The sequence below is a fragment of the Mus musculus genome, chromosome 13, assembly GCF_000001635.26.
Source record: "Mus musculus strain C57BL/6J chromosome 13, GRCm38.p6 C57BL/6J".
Lineage (NCBI taxonomy): Eukaryota > Metazoa > Chordata > Mammalia > Rodentia > Muridae > Mus > Mus musculus.
The window spans coordinates 66,942,328-66,965,002 of record NC_000079.6 but is presented as its reverse complement, the minus strand read 5'-3'; the positions used below and the strand labels follow the sequence as shown (position 1 = coordinate 66,965,002).

At 41.7% G+C, this 22,675-nt stretch overlaps 1 protein-coding gene across 1 annotated transcript in view; it reads right to left on the bottom strand.

The window, feature by feature from the left end:
* Ptdss1 (phosphatidylserine synthase 1) overlaps window positions 1-22,675 on the bottom strand; it is a 65,572-nt gene that overhangs the window by 33,399 nt on the left and 9,498 nt on the right. Inside the window, exons 2-5 of the mRNA NM_008959.3 lie at window positions 19,635-19,726; window positions 11,439-11,483; window positions 8,497-8,621; window positions 1,532-1,690 (exon numbers count right to left, since the gene is read on the bottom strand). Coding sequence (NP_032985.2) covers window positions 1,532-1,690; window positions 8,497-8,621; window positions 11,439-11,483; window positions 19,635-19,726 — 421 coding nt within the window. The remainder of the gene's footprint in view (window positions 1-1,531; window positions 1,691-8,496; window positions 8,622-11,438; window positions 11,484-19,634; window positions 19,727-22,675) is intronic.

The window sequence follows — 22,675 nt, the reverse complement described above, 5'->3', positions numbered from 1 at the left end:
GCACATGGTCACTAGTCTAGAAGGTGAGGAGGAGTAAGGAGGGAAGGGCTGGGCCCAAGCTCTGATAGAGGTGTTCAAAAACACAACAACAACAACATCATCAACAACAACAAAAGCCAAAAGCCAAAAGCCAAAAAAAAAAAAAAAAAAAAAAAAAGAAGAAGAAGACAAATGGACCATAAGCTTGAGATGGACTCAGTGACTCCAGACTTGGATGCAGTAGTCAGTTCCTCTGGGATTCATAAGCTGACTCTAAAGAGCAATGGACCATTAAAGAGTTTGTAGGAAGAGGAGATCTTGATATGATGAGGTACTGGAAAGGATCATTTTCACAACAGTGTGAAGAAAACACTTCAAAAAAACCCAGAGATTAACATGAGTGGGAACAGAGGAATGGAAGACTTCACTGGCTCTACGCTAAGACCTAGGGACCAGAGGATCCTGGGGAGCAGCAAAGGGCAGAAGAACCCTGACAGATAAGGGGAAGCACGGGTATCTGAGAAAGGCTAGGTGCTTTACACAGTCACAGAACAGCTACGCAAGGAAGATGCTTATCCAGGTAGAAAGTGACATAATGGCAGGAAGGTGGGCTATACATCTGGGATGAAGATGTGACTCTTCTATGTCACCCCGAAATCAGTTTTCTTCCTCTGCACAATGGGAACAGATACAGCTGATTGAGAAAATTCTGAATGAGATAAAAGGGACTAAGCAGTGCTATGTGTGAGCTAAGCGTCACCCTCTAAGAATTCTCTTGCCTCAGCCTCCTCCAGTTCCTTAAAGGGCAAACTTACTTGGAACTGTAGTCGCTGCAGCAGTAGCAACTTAAGCAGGGTTCACACTGAAACCAAGCAAGACCTGACCCACTTATGGCTCATGTCCTTATAAATGCAGTCCATGGAAACTCATACACACAGGGAGAAGGCCACCTGATGATAAATTTAGAGATCAGGGTAATGCATCTTTAAGTCAAGGAATGCTAAAGATTGTATGAAGTGGGTAAAGGCTCTTAAGAGGGAGACCTGGGTTGGGTGTCCATAGCACTGTCAGAAGGAAGCAACCCTGCTCAAGCTTGATTGCAGACTCTGGCCTCCCAAACTAGGAACACACTGACAGAAGCTCACCTAACGGGAATGCTTTTGTATATGCAGGGCAGTAATAGCTGGCACTGAGAAATATACTGACTGTGCACATGGTCAAATTCTGTGTCCTGGGAATGATCAATAAATGTTAAACTAATTGGAAGTAGTTCTCCAACTTTCAGTTTGCTGATAGCTTCCCTGGGGGTGTACCTGTCATTTATTAACAGGCATTACCTTTTGATAACAGGTCACAGGGCTCTATTGGGAAGTCTCCCATCAGAGAGAAAACAAACTATTGTAATCCAGAACACCCAGTCCCAGAGATCAAAAGAGAAAGCCGGTATGCTGTCCAGGGGCTAGAGGATGAACTACTAAGAAGTCGTAGCCTCCTCTACACACACTGTCACTGTGACTTTAGAGTCCTGGTGATCCCCTTGTCCATGTCTTACCTCTGTCAGCTCCCAGGTGATACTGATTGTCCAGCAAAGCCCATAACTACGGATCAACAAGGCCTTCATGGCCCAGCCCCAGAAATGGCCAAATGCAAATATATCAAAGTGACTAACGATTCTCTCCCAGGTTATCACATGACAGTTCACAGCATACTCCTGGTTAACATAAAAAGGTTCAAACATGTTAGCTGGTTGCATAACAAGCATACTATTTAAAATTTACTTAGAAATATATAATATATTCAAAGCTGAAATTAGAATTAGACTACCATCTAAGAAATCACAGCCTCTGTTACACACATTGACACTGTGACTACATAGCCTGGTGATACTTTTGTCCATGTCTTACCTCTGTGAGTTCCCACTTGATACTGATTGGCCAGCAGAGCCCATAACTATGGATCAACAAGGCCTTCATGGCCCAACATTCTTAAATGCCTGGGAACTTTCAGTTTTGAGTTTATATAATAATTAGTACAGTGTTGGGTGGGGACTCTTCTCTTTAAAGCAGTTTAGGCTTTTCATCTTCATCAGAGGTCACTTGCCTATATCTTCTCAGCATTTTCACTGTCATTAGAAATTTACAAATATTCCACTGTGAGTTCTTCTTCAACCCATAATTTCTTCTTCAGCCCAAGGTTTTTAGAAAGGGTTTTTAAATTTCCAAGTCTACTGGATTCTTTATGTTTCTATTTCTAGCTTCTATTCAGCTTCTCTCTGGCTGTGTACATGTGAAGTCACTTTTTGTTGTTGTTGTTGTTGTTGCTGTTGTTATTTTGAGAGTGATGTCACTTCTTAAAGATATGCTGAAACTTTGTCTAATTACTTTCTTAACCATTGTATCCCAATGTTGCAACTGTCATTTAGAAACTACCAATTAAAGCCGGGCATGGTGGCGCATGCCTTTAATCCCAGCACTTGGAAGGCAGAGGCAGGCGGATTTCTGAGTTCGAGGCCAGCCTGGTCTACAAAGTGAGTTTCAGGACAGCCAGGGCTACACAGAGAAACCCTGTCTTGAAAAAACAAACAAACAAAACAACAACAAAAAAAGAAACTACCAATTAGAAACTCTCCTTATACTAACTCACTTGGAATCTAACAAGTTCCTCTAAGACTCTTGCTGTTAAAGCTTTTGCTAAGTTGAACAGGACATGCATGAGTGTGGAGTCCTAGCAATCTTTTCATTTACCACAGGAATCCCACAGGCAAGTTCCCAGATCTGCAACAGCATGGTCTTCCTAGCTGAGACTCTGGGGCTGAAACTGCTTGCCTATTAATTTAAGGAGAGTGACAAGGTACCACTAGCCCAGAATTCTTCAACCTCTTACCCTATGATTACTCTGGAATAGGCTGCCTAAGGCTAGATAAGGACCTAAGTTGGGAGTATCTGTGTTTAGTGGCCACTCAGCATAAACACTGGCTGGAAGTGTTTCTGGGGGATTTGTAAATATATGTATGCTTTCATTAAACAAAGACACTTTAAGAACTATAAAGAATCAATTTGAATAACTCAGGACTAGAATTTTAAAGAGTAGATTCACCAATTGATCCCTAGAGGCCCCCAATTAATCACCATTAGAGGCCTTTGAGGTCCTTGCTGCAGGGTAGGCAGAGCAGTTTGAATGCTTCCTCCCTCCTCCCAGGGGACAGATCCCAAGATACCTGGAGGATACCAAAATCCAGATGCTCACATCCCAGATATAAAATGGCAGTTTTGTATAGAACCTACACACATCCCTCTACATACCATAAGTCACTCCTAGGTTACTTGTCCTACCTGACACAGTACAAATGCTCTGTGTGGTTTGAGAAAAATGACAAGAAAATAGTCTGTCCATGTTTGGCAAAGTGGCAATTGTCTCTTCCTAATACTTTTGATCTGAAATTAGTTAAAATAAAGGATGATATAAGAGATGGCACCAACTGTGTGTGATGCAGCTCTACAATAAGGCGGAATCTCAACCCAGCCTGGTGTTGGTTAGTTTTTTTGTCCCCTTGACACAAAGTAGAGTCACCTATGGGGAGACTTCAACTAAGGAATATCTTTATCAGATTGGACTGTGGGATACTTTCTTGATTAGGAGGTCTAGTCTACTATGAGCAATGCTACTCTTGGGCAGGTCCTGGGCTATTTAAGAAGCAGGCTGAGCAAGGCAAGGGAGCAAGTAAGTCAATAAGCAACATCGGCTACTGCTTAAGTTCCTGCCCTAACTCATCAGTGGTCAACTGGGAGTAGGACTTGTAAGCCAAGTAAACTGTTTTCTTTCCAAGCTACTTTTGTTCATGGTATTTATCACAGAATAAAAAAACACATAGAACAAGCCTTTATTCCTGCTTGTAGTGTGCACAAAATCTAGGGGTGGGGTGGGGCAGAAAGACAAATAGCAGTGCCCTGAAGGCAAGCCACAAAACCTAGATGTGAAAAACCCCAGGAGATAAATAAACTCTAAGGAAAAAGAAAGCACACACACACACACACACACACACACACACACACACACACACACAAAAGCATCAAAAGAGTCTTAGACTACATCAAAGAACAATATGAGGACCTCATTGACATCATGTTGTGAATAAGTGAGGTAAAAAACATACATTATGTGAAGACCAACTCCACAGAGTTGTGAGGTGTTTGTTGGAAAAAAACAAGAGGAATTTATACATCTTAGATTACTATTTGAGAACAGATTTAAAATGGAATGAGGGTGGACAATGGTAATATCAACGACAAATCAATACTTGTTGAATCTAGGTAATGGGTATAAGAGGTCTTTGTACTCTTATACGTGCTTAAAATTTATAAAAATATGTTGAAAGTTCTTGAAACTTTGCTGAAATTGTTTTATGGTACAATAGCCAGCAAGTTTTTCTTCAACTTTAGCGATCTTTAACTCTAGCCTCCAAAAGACGGGGAGGCTACCCACCTGTTTCCAACTATAACCAGCATGATGCCAGCACACAGGAGCTGCTCAGTCAGTACCAATCATACCACGACAGCTACACTTCAGATAGACTAACTTTAAAAAGAGCTGGGCTGCCCAAACTTGTTTGATACTTAGGCCGCATTTTTAAAATCTTATTTTGGTTTTAGGGATTGATCTCGGGGCCTCATGCACTATTATCACTACCCCTGCGCTCTTCCTCCAGCCCAGAATCAATCACATTAGAAATCAGCAAATTATCCATGATTAGATAAGAGACTGACTCAAAGTAGAGCCTAGTGGTACTTGGGATGCAGAAGCAAGATGACCTCTTCAAGGACATCCTTAGTTACATCGTGAGTTAGAGGCCAGCACAGGCTACTTAAGAACGTGTCTTAAAAGAAGGCATGAATAGAGGCTGGAGAGATGGCTCAGCGGTTAAGAGCACTGATTACTCTTCTGAAGGTCCTGAGTTCAAATCCCAGCAACCACATGGTGGCTCAGAACCATCCCTAATGAGATCTGATGCCCTCTTCTGGTGTGTGTGAAGACAGCTACAGTGTACTTACATATAACAATAAATAGATCTAAAAAAAAAGGCATGAATAAATAAACAAACAAAAATACACTGCCTCTATTAAGATTAATAATTTCATCCCTGACACCAATTTATAGAAGAAATCCTAAATGAAAATATAAGTCTAAATTCCAACACATATATATCAAGATTGGGAATGGCAAGGTGAAAGAATGGCAAGAACAGTGGCCCCATGACAAGTGTGACTCACAGACCCCATTTATATGCAAGAACAATTTTCCCCCAGTCCAGTGCTGAGTGAGCATTCTCTTGCTGGGCCATACCTCAATCCTCTTTTTACTTTTAGAGAAGGGAGTCTTACTAAACTGCTCAAGCTGGTCTTGAACTTATGATCCTCCTGTTTCAACCTCCTGAATGGTGGGTTTATATACCTATCTCTAGACACATCTCTATAAAGGAACTTCTTTCTAAACATTTCACAAATAGGAAGAACACTTCTCTATAGAAAACAGTGAAATGATCCATATAAGAAGGAAGGGTTTTCTCTATAGCCATCAATGAGTACTGAGCACCATGAAAGGCTGGCTGGAGGAAGTAAATATGATGAGGAATAAAAAAAACAAAAGGAGGACAATAACAAAGCACCCAGATTCCTGGAATCTGCAAACAGCTGCATACCTTGTCTGGCTTAGCAAGAATCAGCTCGTACTGGATTAGATTGTAAAGGCAACTGCAATTATCGTGGAGCTGTGACTATGACACTGAGATGCCATTGTGATAGCGTATTTCTAAAGAAGCTAAGTGTCAAAACATTTTTTGATTCAACTTGCTCTTACGTTCCATAAGGCTCATGACAGAAACATTAATAGCACAACCTCAAGCAAGTTGGTTTACTTTTGCTCAAGCTCCAAAAAGGCTGCCTTGGAAAGTATTTTATCTACAATACCTTTCTCCAATTTCTCAGGAAATATCTTTATTTTCTAAGACTGCTAAGAGCATGACTGTCCTTACTGTGATAATGCTACACTTGAAGCATAGTCAAATTGAAAAGAATAGGTTTTAAAGCAGAGATAGAATCCTTTGCTTTGAGCAAGACAGACAGCATTTAAGCTTTTTTCCTCCTCTATAAAATGGTATGAATAGCTGGCTCGAGCGCGCGTGTCATGTGTATAAGAGAATTATATTGAATATATAGAAAATGTCTGATATAGTGTTTATCAGACTAAACTACAATCATCGTTTACATCTTTGCTATAGTGAGGATTTAGAATATTTCTCCAAAGGTTCTTACATTAAAGGCTTGCTTCCTAACCAAGGGAACAATGTGCTATTAGAGGTGGTAGAAACTCTTAAGTGGTGCAGCCTAGTAAGAGGCCTTAGGCCATTGATGATATGTATTCAAGGAGGATGTGGGATGTCAGTCCCTCAATGTTTGATGGTTACCATGAGCTAAACAAATTTTCTGCCATGGTGCTTTGCCTTAACCATACTGAAACCTCTGAAACAGCAAACGCAAAACAAAACAAAGAAATAAGCAAACAAAAAAAGCCCCTTCTTTTTTATTGATTACCTCAGATGTTTTAGCTTTTTGAAACAGGGTCTAATACATAGCCTTGGCTGTTCTAGAACTTACTACATGGACCAGGCTGGTCTTTACTCATCGAGATCTGCCTGCCTCTGCATCCTGAGTGATTAAAGGTGTGCACTAATACACCTGGCTTTCCTAGATGTTTTGTTTCCTTAACGGACACCTAACATAAGCAGCAGCAGCAGCAGCAGCAGCACAACTAACTAAGTTACCCTTTGTCATTTTTTCCCTTGAGAGTGAAAAATCCTAATTAGGCTTCTAAATAATCCCCAAGCTCTTGGTTTTGCTTTTATTGTGGACCCCAGGAAAGCTAAGATAAACATTTAGAAGAATCACCTCAAGAAGGGTCTAGCCATTCTGTGGTGATGAGTACTTCTTGATCTCTTAGTCCTTTTGTTATTTCTTAATTGCCAGAGCAAATGTCTGTGCACCAAGTGTTTTCTTTCTCCAGAATCCCACCAGCTTTTCCTGCAACCTGCACTGGACAGCAGGCCTTCAAAACACTAGATGAGAATGTCACATGTACAAAACTGTTAATAACGTTGGTTTCTAGTCCCTAGCTCCCTTGCAGTTTTCTGAGGAGAAAGGGTACTGAGTATATCTTGTGTACTAATGGTCTTTGACCTGTTTCAGAGAGAGTTCCTAATGCCTTGGAGATCATGGTGGTTGGAGTGGCTCTTACTTTAAAGAGGCAATAAGTGGTGGCTCCAGGGGTGGAAGCTGAGCACTACAAGACAAAGATGTATTAGAAGTGGGACCTTTCGAGTCCCACCCTACATTCTATGATATAACCTCCATGAACACTCCTTAACTCTAGGGCTTGGAGAGCTTGGAGGAGAGGAACACAGTTGCACGTTGGGCTATAGTACTCCTTACCCATAAGGACCCCTGCCTGTTACCTCTAAAGAAGCATTTGGAGCCCTGCCAGACCCTGAGATAAGTACTTATTCTCTGGGTAGTCATCTGCAGTCCATATCACATCCTTTAAAATAAATGGTGTAAAAGGCATCCCTGAGTCCTATAGGCTGAAGTCATGAAGATAGTGGAATGCTTCTATGAGAGGTTGGCCATTCAGAAATACATGTGAGGAGACTCACATGTGAAATAATAGACAGTCTTGAGGAATGACTTCTTAGCTCTGGGGTCTAACAGTGCGTGCAGGTAGTGTTGCTCATGTCAGGAGAGCCGGAAAACTGATTAGTATGGGCAAAACCTAAGATACCTCACCACAGAAATGATCACCATGAATGTAAAGGAAAAAAAATGACTCTTCCCCAAATAGTCTTATCAATAATACAAAGTCAAAATAAAAGTTGTTTTATATAAAACTGAAAAGGGTTCATGTGTGTATGTATTCTAAATATGCAACAAATGAAACAGCTTAAGTCATTATAGCTAGCCCCTTTGTAGCAAGCAGGTAGAGGACTATAAAATCTGGCTATAGGCATATCTAGCAAAGGTGCTGAACATGACTGGTTAACAAGCAGTAGCTGAAGAAATCAGTGTGTCAGGCAATGTGCAGGTCTTGTGGGATGCACAGAAAACATTTCTGTGTTCTTTTCACAATATGCCCTTCCAACCCACCATATGCATTACCATATTCACCAAAAAGGAAGCAGGCTACTAATTACTTTGCCCAAAGTCCTATGACAGATAAATGACATGAGCAGAGTGCAGGCCAAAGGCCATGTGATGGCAGTGTGTGTATTCTTCTTAGCATACACCCTCATTTCATAAAAGGGTTTCATTTCCTGGATGGCATCACTTTGGTGCACAATGGTGCACCCTGAGATCCAGTTTTTAGCTATACTACCAGGAAATAAGGAGATCGATCAAATTAAAATGTAGACCCAGTGCTTCCTACGCCCAGGACCCTACCAAGTTAACAACAGGATCACTAACAAGTACATACCATGATGTCCGCTTCTCGTGTAGCATATCGAAGATTGGGATCCAGCCAATACATCAGGGATTTAACCTGCTCGAAGTTCAGGAAAAGGAGGAATACCAAGAAGAGGAAATACAACACACTGAGACCTGACAAAAAGCAAAACAAAAAAACAAAAAAAAAAACAAAAAACCAAGGTCAAGGTTAGGAGAGACACACATTAGACTTAATGGCTTGGAGTTAATAGTATACATGAATATCACAATGTAGCCTTTTGAGAATCTATCATAGCCTGGTTTTTTGTTGTTGTTGTTGAGAGGATCTGATGATACACAGTCCTATTCGGTTTGAAAGGGTCTCCCTCTCTGAGGAAACGATACTTAAGCTAAGCTTTGAAGGACCAGTAGCCAGAGAATGTATAGGGTAGGCTTGACAGAACGTGAAGTAGAGAAAGGCCATGTGAATATGTTCCTGAAGAAAGAGTTAACTCACCATGAGGCTGGGCTGCTGGTAGAGAATGGATTAAGGGGTGCAGAAGTGACAGGGAAGGTGGCAAATTCATCTGATTTCCCCATTTCCTGGGTTTCTCCCAAGGTCAATGGGGAAATCAGATGAATGAAACAATGTTTTTATAAAGCTGAATGAGCAGACAACAGGTGGGCCATACTTTCCCATTCCATCTGAGGCTTATCCTTCAAATTAGCCCAGCAGGCATGATTTTCTTATCACATCTACCATAATTGCTATCCTAAATTACTAATACCATGTCATTTAAAATAGTAAAGTCACTAATACACTCCAAGGCAAAATCAAGTTCCAAAGATTTGATTCTCTACACCGACCCCAGAGTCGGGCTGTGATTTCTTCTGTTAAGTTGACTGAAATTAGATCAGAGATGCAGGGCATCCAGGAACTGTCATACTGATCACCTTGAATCACAAATGTGGATTGGCTCTGATCTCCAAATAGGTTCCCTAGAGAAGAGACTGTGCATGGCTGGCATGAATTCATAGCAAGGCCTTCATCCCCAGGCCTTCTAGCCAGGCCCCTCTCCATTCACCAAGGAAGGCATTGCATTGAGGCTTCCTGTAGAGCTAGGCCAACATAGCCATACATCCCAGAGCCAAGGAACATAAATTTTCTGACACATAAGAACTAACTTGGTTTTGCATTTTGCACCAGCTTTACAAATTTTCATCTTTAATGACCACCCCCCCCCCACTATAACCTTTTAAAATTTGTGAGATAATTCTTTTACCATAGAAATGATCTATGACACAGAAATATTTAGGCTAGAGTTCTAGGCTGAGCTGCAAGTACTATGAAACCCTAGGTACTAGAGCACAAATGGTGTGAGTGCTTGGGGTGCTAGGGACTGAACTCAGTTCCTTATGCTTGTGAAGCAAGCACTGTGTAGCACCAGGGAAATCCTTTTCAAATAGTAAATACAATCACTCCATCCTTCTAAGAAAGCTCTCCAATGTCCTCTGCGCCCACACTCCTTACTCTGCCCACAGTCTGAATTCTTCTGTACATGCTGGCTCTCTGCTCTTTTGCTCACTGCTCTTCCCCCACCCACCAGGGCCAAGTACTTTCCAGCCATGAGACTGACCATATAGCAGCCATTTTCTTTAGCTGAAGGCCCTGATCCTTGACTGTGCTACATGCACAGACATTTAGTTGCATCTAAACTTTACACGGAGTGTCACTCCCTCACCACTCCAGTGGAAGCAGCCAAGTGGCTGTCACCTCACCCAGTTTTAATTAGCTAAATGCTTAGTAACAGCTTATAATTTTTACTATTAAATTCTTTAGTAGTTTGCTTATTGTGGCTGCTGTCTGGTCCTTGGGTGGAGGAGGGAGTCACGGTGACAGAGTCTTATTCATCGCACCCCTTTAGATCTTCAAACCTGTCACATGCTAGTAAACAGCTGCTGGTGAAAACTTCTAAGTAAATTTAAAAAGATGAACAGTTGCTGGGTATGGTGGCACACAAGTTTAATCCCAGAGCTCAGGGAGATCTCTAAAGCATTAAAGCTTTATCTACACAGTGCGGTCCAGGACAGCCAGGGCTACGCAGATCTGTTGCAAAGACAACCAAACAAACAAAAAATGAAGAATTACCTTAAAAAATGAAGGAGGCAGCTTAAAAGCAAAATATTCTCTTAAAATTTCAAGTATGGTTATACTGTCCTAACCTAAAATAATTTATTTTATGTCTTACTTAGGCAGGATGAAATAAAAAAATCTAAGTATGAAAACTGTATTTTAGACTCATTCAGGCAATTTGAATTTCTGGATGACAGAATCAAAAATAAGACTCAAAAAAGAAAAAAAAGTATAAAAATAGGTGGGCAGTGGTGGTGTACGCCTTTAATCCCAGAACTTGGGAGGTAGAGGCAGGCAGATTTCTGAGTTTGAGGCTAGCCTGGATTACAGAGTAAGTTCCAGGACAGCCAGAGCTACACAGAGAAACCCTGACTCGAAAAAACAAAAACAAAACAAAATAAAAACCCTCAATATTTATATGCTTAATGATAAACTTCAGACCCAATGAGGTTCTGTCTGTCAGTAGAGATCTCTCTTTTCTGAGTTCCTAGAAACTACACTGCTGGGCTTCCACAGATGCTATCAAGACAAATGTGCTGTTATCATGTACTTGAACACCAGCTCTTGGAAAGGGAAACAAGACAGAAAATAAGGTTCATTTGCTGAAGCTAAGCTCTGTGTATAATAATAAACAAAATAGCAGGAGCAGGCATATGCAGCAGAAAATGATCCTATGTATGAGAGTTTATGCCATCACCAACCATTTATTTTTTGATCAAAGAATCTAACATTTTTGTATTAGGCACACTAAAAACGGTTTGTTTGTTTTTAAGGTATGGTGTAAAACCACTATTGTGACACACAGAAAAAGGGTGTTTTTAAAGTAGAAAATAATTTTATCTACTAATGGGACTCACCAAAAACCATTCGCCATAAGGCTGGATGAGGTCGAGTAAATGGACCTGCAAAGAGATGATATGAGGTTAGAATAAACTGAATTGTTTTTGTTTTCTCTTTTTTTCCCCCTATAACTTTTGAAACATCCTTCTTAACCTTGGAGAGCTGCAGAACTATGAAGCCCACATGCAGGGCTTTCTTGCTGCTTTCTATAGCCTGGACTTTGCCTTTGGTTGCCCTTGCTGAACTTGACCTCAGGAGCTGGTGACACACAGGGAAGGGTGCAGAGCTTCTCCACTCCAGTCAGTAGGGGCAGTAGAACTCAGAGGCTCCCTCACTTGGAAACCGAGGGTCATGGTTCCAGTAGGGTTCAGTGTAGAACCTGTTTTGTTTGGGTTTATTTCCAATGCTCAAAACAGTCATGTCAGGTGAGCTCTATGAGCATGCTTGGGGTGCACATGAAGAAAACTGACCTAGAATGGTGAAATAATCTCTCTTCAGTCAGCTAACAGTAGAGTTAGATGAAGCTTCTCAGTCACATCTATAGTCACTGAGATGCAGTCAGGAGAGGTAACAGTCTGAGGAAAGGTCTTTATTACAGAATATAGCCAGGGGCCACAGAAGTGGAAGAGCCCATTGGAATGTCCTCTTCTTGTTAAAGGAACCAAAGAAGAATGGGGAATAGGAAGGAGGAAATGGAAAGCAATGTGACATAGACATCACACCCCTTTCATTTCCTAGTCTCCCAAGGGTTCTTCTACTACAGGTCTTTATAGAATATTTCCCTACAGAACTAGGAAGAAATCTAGAAACCCTGTTGGGGTAATATTATTGTGAACTGTGTGAAGACTATTCAATCTGGGCGTGGGGGCGCACACCTTTGGTCCCAGCACTTGGGAGGCAGAGGCAGGCAGATTTCTGAGTTCGAGGCCAGCCTGGTCTACAAAGGACAGCCCAGGTTATACATGGAAACCCTGTCTCAAAAAAAAAAAAAAAAAAAAAAAAAAAGCTGATTTCTGTGCCCGCAGAACAGTGCAGACCAGACTTTGGCATTGTTATTTATATGGCTACATCATATTTTATAAACATTCCTTCTCTCACCTTCTGAATGGTTTTAATAAAAAGCTGATGGCGGGCTGGTGAGATGGCTCAGCGGTTAAGAGCAATGACTGCTCTTCCAAAGGTCCTGAGTTCAAATCCCAGCAACCACATGGTGGCTCACAACCATCTGTAATGAGATCTGACCTCCTCTTCTGGGGTGTCTGAAGACAGCTACAGTGTACTTATGAATAATAAATAAACAGATTTTTAAAAAAAAGTAAAAAAAAAAAAAGCTGATGGCCTATACCAAAGGCAAGAAAGAAAGGAGGGGCTTCTAGGCAGAGAGAGGGGCTCTGGGAGAGGGAGAGGTAGGCGATTCACCACCCAGACATGGACATATGAAACTGAGGAGGGGGTAACAACCCATGTGCCAGAACCTAGTTTAGTATAAATGGGTTAATTGAATTATGAGGTAGCTGGAAACAAGCTTAGCTATAACGCCTATTCATTCATAAATAAAATCAAGTCTCTGTGTCATTATTTAAGAGCCCCATTATAGAACCCAATCCTGCTATACATCCACTGACAGGCAAAGGGAATCTGCTGAGTGTCCACCTCTCTCTTGTTTAACTCATGTCTACTCTAAACTACCAGAGGTAACCCAAGTTCCTCTGCAATTTTCCAATCATACATACCTACTGGATATCTATATGCCCAATTGACTCTGGGTATTATAAATTCCTGTCCTCAGGACTGGGCAGAAGTAATATATGACCCAATTCTAGCTGTCAAGGTTTATATATTCTTAGACCAGGGAGTGGCACCATTCGTAGGTGTGGCCTTCTTGGAATAGGTGTGACCTGATTGGAGTAGGTGTGTCACTGTGGGTGTGGGCTTAAGGCCCTCACCCTAGTTGCCTGGAAGTCAGTCTTCCACTAGCAGCCTTTGGATGAAGACATAGAACTCTCAGCTTAGTTCTGCCTGTGCCATGCCTGCCTGGATGCTGCCATGCTCCCACCTTGATGATAATGGACTGAACCTCTGAACCTGTAAGCCAGCCCCAATTAAATGTTGTTTTTTATAAGACTTGCCTTGGTCATGGTGTCTGTTCACAGCAGTAAAACCCTAACTAATACACTAGCCAAAGAGAACTGAGAACAAGTACACTAAAAGACTTCTAGAAAAGAATTTTTCAAGTTCTGTGTCACAGCATCAGTTTATAGTTTAGGAACACAGAAGGCTGGAGCGTGAGGATTAGGAATTCAAAGGCAGCCCAGGCTAGAAAACTAGACCCTGTGTAGTGGATTGAATAGGAACGGCCCACACAGATTCGTGTGTTTGAATGCTTGGCCCATAGGGAATAGCAATATTAGAAGGTGTGGCCTTGTTAGAATAGATGTGGCCTTGTTGAAAGAAGTGTGTGCCTATAGGGGTAGGCTTTGAGGTCCCATATGCTCAAGCTAGGCCTAGTGGGGCAGTCTCTTTCTGCTGCCTTCACATCACGATATAGAACTCTCAGTTCCTTCCCCAGCACCATGCTTTCCTTTTTTAAGAGTTGCCTTGGTCATGGTGTCTCTTCATATCAATAGAAACCCAAACTAAGACACCCTTTCTCAAAAATCAAAAGCAGGAGGCTTAGTCAGTAACCATTTGCTGTGCAAGTATGAAGACCTGAGTTCAAATCCCAGAAAGCTGACTCCAGCAGCTCAGATTTATAATCCCAGGCCTGCAATGGTAAGCTGGGAGGAAGAGAGAGAAGAATCCCTGGAAGCTCACAATCTACACACCCTGGCATATGTAGTGGCAAACAACAGGGAGACCAACACCCAAGATCACTGACCTCCATCTGTATGCTATTGCACACATGTACCTACATGCACTCATATCAACATAGGTACATACATACTTATCACACAAATACACACATGTGCGCGCGCACACCCGCCTACACACACACACACACACACACACACACACACACACACACACACACACACAGGTTTTTAAAAATCAGAAACAGGTTATTTTACTCCTAATAACACAGAAAATAATCTAAGCTCATCTACTGATGGACAATGCTGAGCCTGGGTGCCAGGTTAAGCCCATCTGGGTAGAGCCGTCCAGGACGAACTGTTCATGACAACAGAAGAGAAAGGGATAAAGAATGTGGGTTTCACAGCCACCTGTTGTATTTTTGTAGCTCCAGAGCCATGCTACTCCTGAACTCTATGTTATATAAGAGTGTAAAATATTTCCTCATCCTTCAACCTATTCCGAATAGAGTTTTCTAGTGCTCATGTTATGCAGACTCTCCTAAATAATCTCGAGCCCTGTCCATAAGAGTAGACCAACTCCACCACACTGCTGTCATATTTGAATTCACACATGCAAGATGAGTCACATGGTCATGAACAAACAGATCTATACACAAACATTTGGGGGCAGCCTTTAATAGTTCAAGGACATACATCCATGAAGCTTCCAAAACAGAATATGCTGGATATGAAGGCATGCTCCCAAATGTCTTCGAAGGAAAACATAGGTTTGGAACTTCCATTCTCTCCTTCGTTTCCATGATAATGTCTGGAAGCATGTGCCAAGGGTGGGGAGAACAGAGAAAAGGTGACACCAGCAGAGCAGGAGATGAGACATATAATGTATACTGTACTCAGGAATGTATCCTTGCATGGTACCTCCAGCAAGGCCAGCGGCCTGAAAGCTGGAGCTGAAGGAAAAGCTGCAAAGCCCTCCACAACCTCCACTAAGTCCCCCTGAACCTACTTCTAAAGAATTCTTCCACACAGAAAAATGAGTTTTATGACTTTACATGAAGTATGAGCAAGTGGCCTTTGGAAAACAAATTATGTAAACATGTGTGCCGGGCATGGTTGCAAGAGAGGCTTGGTGCCTGCTTTCCTGATATGGTTTGTCCCCGAAAGCTCTGGAAATGCCTGTTGAAATCTGATTGCTTCCTTAGCTGACTGCTGCTGTGCTGGTGCTGGGAAGAGGGGCTTTTAAGAGGTGTTTGAAAGATTCATGAAGCTCTGTAGTTAATTAGGTTAATGTTAATTCTCGCGGGTTTGATGAAACTCTGGCTCTCAAGGGGTTGGATTACTTATCTGGAGTCTGACTTACTATAAAGATGTCTGTAGTTCCTATTTTTATCTCCTCAGAAGGCTCAGATCGATATTCTAGCTTCTTCTAATCACATACTATCTGAGGGTAGCAGAATAGCACCATACCTAACCTTGACTTGCCTTTTGCAATAAATAGCCAAAGCATTCTATGGACAGGCCAACCAAGTCCACAGTATGGGAAGAGAAAACCTGACAGAAAGGAAAAGAAACAGAAGGAAGGGGAAGCGTTATCGCAAGGCCATGTGAAAGCCCTACAGAGTGGATCTAGTAGCTTGTATCTAGCTAGAGAAAGGCTGAGGTAGGAAGACACAGACCCAAGCCTGAAAGCCAGGCAAACTGGGACAGGTAGTTGACTTCAGATGATGACTGGTGGTCACAGGTTTCAGCTTTCTCACCTATAAACTGAGTGGGCTGAACTAGGTAAGCTCTACATGGGTCCTTCTCTCCTCATCTGGACTACAGCGCCTGCACGGCTTGGCTAAGGATACAGTGATAGGTAGGGAACAAGAGCATGGGTTTATCATCCCAAATCAAAAGAAAATCACAGTCCCATGATGGGAGAATGATTAAAAGGCTTTACTAAAGAATGGAGGAAAACCCAGATGTTAAACCAAACGTTACTTCAAATAGATTTAATTCCCTACCTCTATGCCTTTGGTATCCTGAAAAAAGTATGTGTGAAAGACATCCAATGCTCAGTTCCTGAAAAAGCACCAGGGAAAACACACTTGCAAATCAGGGCTATTAAGACTTACTTCAAATTTTCAGGAAGCTCTGGACTCAAAATAACCAGAAAATGAATGGAAAGGCAGATAGACAGACAGACAGACAAATACACCTTCAAGTCATGAAAACATGACCACTAAGAACTAAGCTGCATTTTTATAACACTTTTGAAAATAGAACAGGGAAAGGAAACAAAGACTTTGGAAACATTCCAACATGGCATTCTTGAAGGAAACACTGGGCTAAATAACGCTCAAAGTCTCCTTCTAAGCTGAAAATCTGAAGACCCTGAATGATACATATACAAAGGAAAGCAAAAGTTGGTAGAGCCAAAAAGATATCTGACATTAAGACCCTGAATGATACATATACAAAGGAAAACAAAAGTTGGTAGAGCCAAAAAGATATCTGACATTAAGGGGTTGTTCTTAGCAAATTTTACAGCAAGGTCAATAATGGACATCTTGTCCTTAAATCTTAGAAATTGTGAATAACTATAAACATCAATCATCAAGAAAAAATGTATTCTACCTGCATACAATCTGTAGGTTCTCATATAGTGCAAGATTTCCACTAAAGGTAAATTTAAAAAGATGAGATAAGAGTAGAGGAGATGGCTTAGCAGGTAAAGCAATTGCCCCCAAAATGTTAGGACCAAACTTCAAAATCCCAGCACCCACACAGCTACTTGGCACATATGATGGTCCACCTGCAATCATAGCGTAAGTGGTAGAGTCAGATCGGTCTTGGGAGAATTGGCAAGCTCAGGGTTCAAATGAGAGACCCTGCCTCAATATGTAAGATAGTGACCCAAGAAAACACCTAATGTCAACCTCTGGTCTCCATTCCACACACATACACTTGGCATGAAAACACACACACACACACACACACACCACAAATGAAAACAAAGAAAGGCTAAAATGTTAGGGAAGCTAAACCCAGCTCCCAAATAACAGGGAACTTAGAATTCCTTTTTGAAGAAACTCGGAGTTGTGGGTCCACTGTGTTGACTTCCAGACAATCAGTAAAAATTACCACATTTTTATAAACACAGTGCTACACAGAAGAAACAAATTAACAAAACAAAATTCCATTGCCACCAGCCTGGGAAACCTGGAGGCCTTTGCCATGGACCATATCCAGCAGCATTCAGTAACATTCAGAACGAGCTTCATAAGCTATACATAGCACTCTGCTGAAGCATGGGAGCCTACATGCTGAATAATCTTGAAGAATGCTATTTAAAATCTAAGTAGATCCATGGAGCATAAGGCAGACTGCAAAAAATCTCAGAGGTGTGAGAAAAATACAAAGCAACAGTAAGCATTTAGGAACGGGTACAGAGGGCTGTAGATATGGCTTAGCAGTTAAGAGCACTGACCACTCTTCCAGAGGTCCTGAGTTCAATTCCCAGCAACCACATGGTGGCTCACAACCATCTGTAATGGGATCTGATGCCCTCTTCTAGTGTGTCTGAAGAGAGTAATGGTGTACTCATATGCATAAAATAAATAAATAAATCTTTTTAAAAAAGAAATGGGTACAGGGAACAAGCACAGAACATTCTAGAAAGGAGATATGGAAAGGGATTAATTAAGAACAAAATAGAACAACTTCTAAGGAGAACTTCAGAGGGAAGGTATGGATCAGTTAGAAGCACGCATGAAAGATTTTGCCTCTTTATCTAATCCTGACAGAAGGGGTTTATAGAAATCATCTGATTCCTGCTTGATCCAAATGCTCAATCAGCAAAGGTAACTGTGACAATAGATAGCAAATTGTTTAAGTAATAAATACTCATTACTTATTGGAGCTAGTTCTATCTTTGGCAAAACAAAACAAAACAAAACAATATACTGAGTACTGTACATCTCAGCTAGTAATAATAAAAACATAGAAAAGAACAGCTGAGCTGGCCACTGCAGTTGATGCCTGTAATTGCTTGTGATCCCAGCACTCAGAGGCCCAGGAAGGAGAATCAAGCAGTCAAGGCCTCCCAGTGTTTTAGAGCAAGTTCCAGACAGCCTTAGAATACATAGGGAGATATTGTTCCAGAATAACAGCTTAACAAACAAATAAAAAGAACAGTTATCAAGAGTTTAGCAAGCCCGGCGGTGGTGGCGCACGCCTTTAATCCCAGCACTTGGGAGGCAGAGGCAGGAGGATTTCTGAGTTCGAGGCCAGCCTGGTCTACAGAGTGAGTTCCAGGACAGCCAGGACTACACAGAGAAACCCGGCCTCGAAAAAAAAAAACAAAACAAAAAACAAAAAAAAAAAACAAACAAAAAAAAGAGTTTAGCAATCATCATGATTTGCATGTGGTTCATCTACAAAGGGCTTAGATGTCAAAAGCTCAGTCCCACATTAGGAATGTTACAAGGCAGAAAAGGTGTAGGAGGCAGGACCTAATGAGTGGTCACTGAGTGTTGCCCTCAAAACAAATAATGCAGTTCTTTTGGGACCCTGGTTAGTTCTCTTCAAAGCGTCATTATAAAATATCAAATCTAGGGGCTGGAAAGATGGCTCAGTGGTTAAGAGCACTGACTGCTCTTCCGAAGATTCTGAGTTCAAATCACAGCAACCACATGGTGGCTCACAACCATCCATGAGATCTGATACCCTTTTCTGGTGCATCTGAAGACAGCTGCAGTGTACTTAGATATGATAATAAATAAATCTTTAAAAATATATATCAAATCTAGCCTTACCATGTAAGCTGCCTCTCTCATACATAATTCTAACATGAGACCATGCACCATGATGCAAAGGCAAGGAGCCTCACCAGAGCATGGAGAATGGACTTTCAGCTTGAAAACTGTGAGCTTCACAACCTCCATGCTTTATGAGGTATGCAGTCCCAGGTATTTTGTTATTGCAATTAAAAAACAAGCCAAGCCGGGCAGTGGTGGGGCATGACTTTAATCACAGCACTTGGGAGGCAGAGGCAAGCAGACCTCTGAGTTCGAGGCCAGCCTGGTCTACAGAGCCAGTTCCAGGACAGCCAGGACTACACAGAGAAACCCTGTTTCGATAAAAAGGAAAAAAGAAAAGAAAACAACACAACACATACATTTAATATTATTAATTTAGTTAACTCTCAGAATATCTTCCTGTTATCCCCATCAAACAGGAGAAAAGCTGAAACACATTTAAGGATATGGGGGCCACAGAGCTGGGAAGGGCCAATCTAGCTACTGAGTCTATATCCATGATAGTTTTGCAAAACCCATCTTCTAGATAATTTGCATCTCAAAAACTCACAAGGGCGTGACGCACAGGAGAACTTCATTAACTTAAGACATGACTCACCATTGGGGAATGCTAACACGCTGATGATGAGAAAGAAGAAGATAACAGACAGGATGCCTCTCCAGATGTTGTCTTCCGGAACAGAGTCATCCCTGAAAATGGAAGACGACATTGAGAATCCACCTTCAGATTTAGACAGGAAACCAAAATCCAGTATGCTTTCCTCAGTCAAACACCAGGGATTGCAGACTTACTTTTGCTGAGCGAAGTCACTACACACAGTTCACTCTTCAGTGTCACATCCTAAAGCCCACACCCTCACAGTAAAGCCCAGGTCTAACATGAAAGGAAACAGCGGCTGAAGGTAGAGCTCAGTGGTGTTATGTGCTTCGCATCCACAAAGCTCATCTCTGCCACCAAAACTTCAATGAAATAATATATAAAGAAAACTGATCATCTTAAACACCAACATATATTCTACTCAAACATTCATTTGAGATCCACTGTTCTTCAAACACAAAACCCCAAGATGTCAAAAACACAAAGTTTTGTTTTAGAGAAATATCTTGATCTTAGAAAATACAAAAGATACTGTTGGTATCAGGATCAGCTCTGAACTCAGTGACATCACACCTAGGTGACAGAAACCCGCACATCTGCAGTCATGGCAACCAATACACATTCCCACCTTTACCTGTGAGCGGGCTATGTAACTATCCACAGAAAAGGCAGACCCTTCTGACATCTTTCTCTCTCTCTCTTCCCCTCTCCCCTTCTTGGTCCCCACCTTTGCCCTCTCCCCACACCGTTAACCTCTGCCAAGTGGAGCTGCTTTAGCCTGGTGTGGTCTGTCTGGACGCAAAAGCTGCGCTTCTAACACAACAGATACCCTTGCTTGATAAAGGAAGTGGCAAGGGAAATTTTCATAAAGTCAGAATGGAACATGAAATTACCAGGAAAGAAGCAATGTGACAAGATTATATCAACTATTCTTGAAAACTGACCTACAAGATGCAAGAAGAGGCCTGAAAATGGTAGTAAACAATGAAGCAGCAGTAAGCAAAGAAAATCAAGAGGAGAAAAGAAAAACCACAAGATTTAAAAATCAGAGTGGAAGTAGAATAATAAAAAAAAAAAAAAAGTCACCCTTCCTCTCGTGTCTGGCTTTCTAACATCACTTGTTTATTGATTCTTCAACCCTGTGATTGGACTGGCCCCATCTGTTGGTTGATAAGTGTCCCTGTTACCTTGCCAGAGTCACACTTCTGAAATGGGTACTTAATCCCTTCTGTCCTTGGAACCTGACACATGCTACATTTAACACACTGTGGACTAACTCTTGATAACAATGAGCTACTGTGCAAACACTATGTTACACCCTTTATGTTGAAGGAGTGAGACAGACAGACTGATAGACTAATAAACACTAACCGGTAATATATGTGGAACTCACAAAAAGCAAATGCAATGTGGGAAACAGAAATGTAAGACAAGAAGAGGATTTCCTCAATTATTGATAATTTCTGAGAAGCTTGACAGAAGAAAGTTCAGTACTGCAGTTTTTAAAACGTAAAATGAGTAGGCAGAAAGTATGATACAAAACAGAATGGAAGGAGACATTTCAAAGGCAAAGAGACAAGAAGCAGGCAAAAAGAAGCTGACTTCATGACAGGCAGTGGCAGCTAATCTCAGCACTTGGGAGGCAGAGGCAGGTGGGTCTCTAAGTTTGAGCCGATCCTGATCTATAGAGCAAGCTCCAGGACAGCCAGGGCTATGCAGAGAAACCCTGCTTTGAAACTCAAATCAAACAAAACAACCCAAACAACAAGAACAACAACCTCGCTCCCCAGAAGCTGTGTGGGTTAGGGTTCTTGCTGTGTAAGTCTTTGATCCCCAGAACCCATAGAAAGGTGGAAGAGAACAAAAGTTGTCCTCTAGTCTCCACATAAGCCCACACAGTCACCATGTGTGCCCTCACACACACACAAACACAAAAGAAAAAAAAAAGTTATCCCACAAATCAAGTGTGGGTCATCACAACATGAAGAGACCTGGAACGATACAAAGAGCTGCCTTGATTAAGGGTGTCCTAGGGTACTGGGTTAAAAACAGAAGCTGGCAGCTAAGTTTCTGCCACCAATTAATCAGCTACTAGAGTTAGGACAGGGCCGAGCACAGTTCTGAAATGAGGTCACACAGCATTTCCTAGACCATCCATGTGCCCAAGTAGCTTAAAAAGAACTGATGCCAGTTCCATGGTAGGGCTCACTCCAAAGCCAAACCTCAGAACCCAACAGATCCCATAGGCCAGCACTGTGTACTTTTATTTCAATGGACACCCCAATGATTTCCTGTCTACCACACTGTCCTAAATATCCTAGCCTGGTCCCTTTGGCTGGAACTCAAGGAGGCTCCATAATTCCTTTGATAGGCCACTAGGTCTAACTGAAAAACAGCTACATAGGAGAAACAACATCTCCCTTCAAAACAACATCCCAGTACCCTTGCTGTGTGATGGTGACACTAATACCTCCTCTTTACCAAGTATGTACTGTGCACTGGGGACTTTACCGACAGTTAACATTATCGCTAATTTTCACAGCCAAATGCAAAACAGATATTATCAACCGGGATTTTAAAATGACACAACAGGGGCTGGTGAGATGGCTCAGTGGGTAAGAGCACCCGACTGCTCTTCCGAAGGTCCAGAGTTCAAATCCCAGCAACCACATGGTGGCTCACAACCATCCGTAACAAGATCTGACTCCCTCTTCTGGTGTGTCTGAAGACAGCTACAGTGTACTTACATATAATAATAAATAAATAAAAAAAAAAATTAAAAAAAAAATGACACAACAGCCAAGAAACGTTGAGTACACTGCCTACAGCATACAGGTTAAGAAGCTACAGAGCTAGCATTGGAACCAGGGCTGCTAGATCCAAAGGATAATGTCACACCTATGACCAGCTTCTGGGAAGTCAGTATGAGCTATGCCAGAGACAAAGGGCTGGAAGAAAGGAATTGGATAGCTACATTATATACATGCTACAAGTTAAATTTAAGGGTGAACTCGATCACTGCTGTGTGGAGAAAGGGGGGG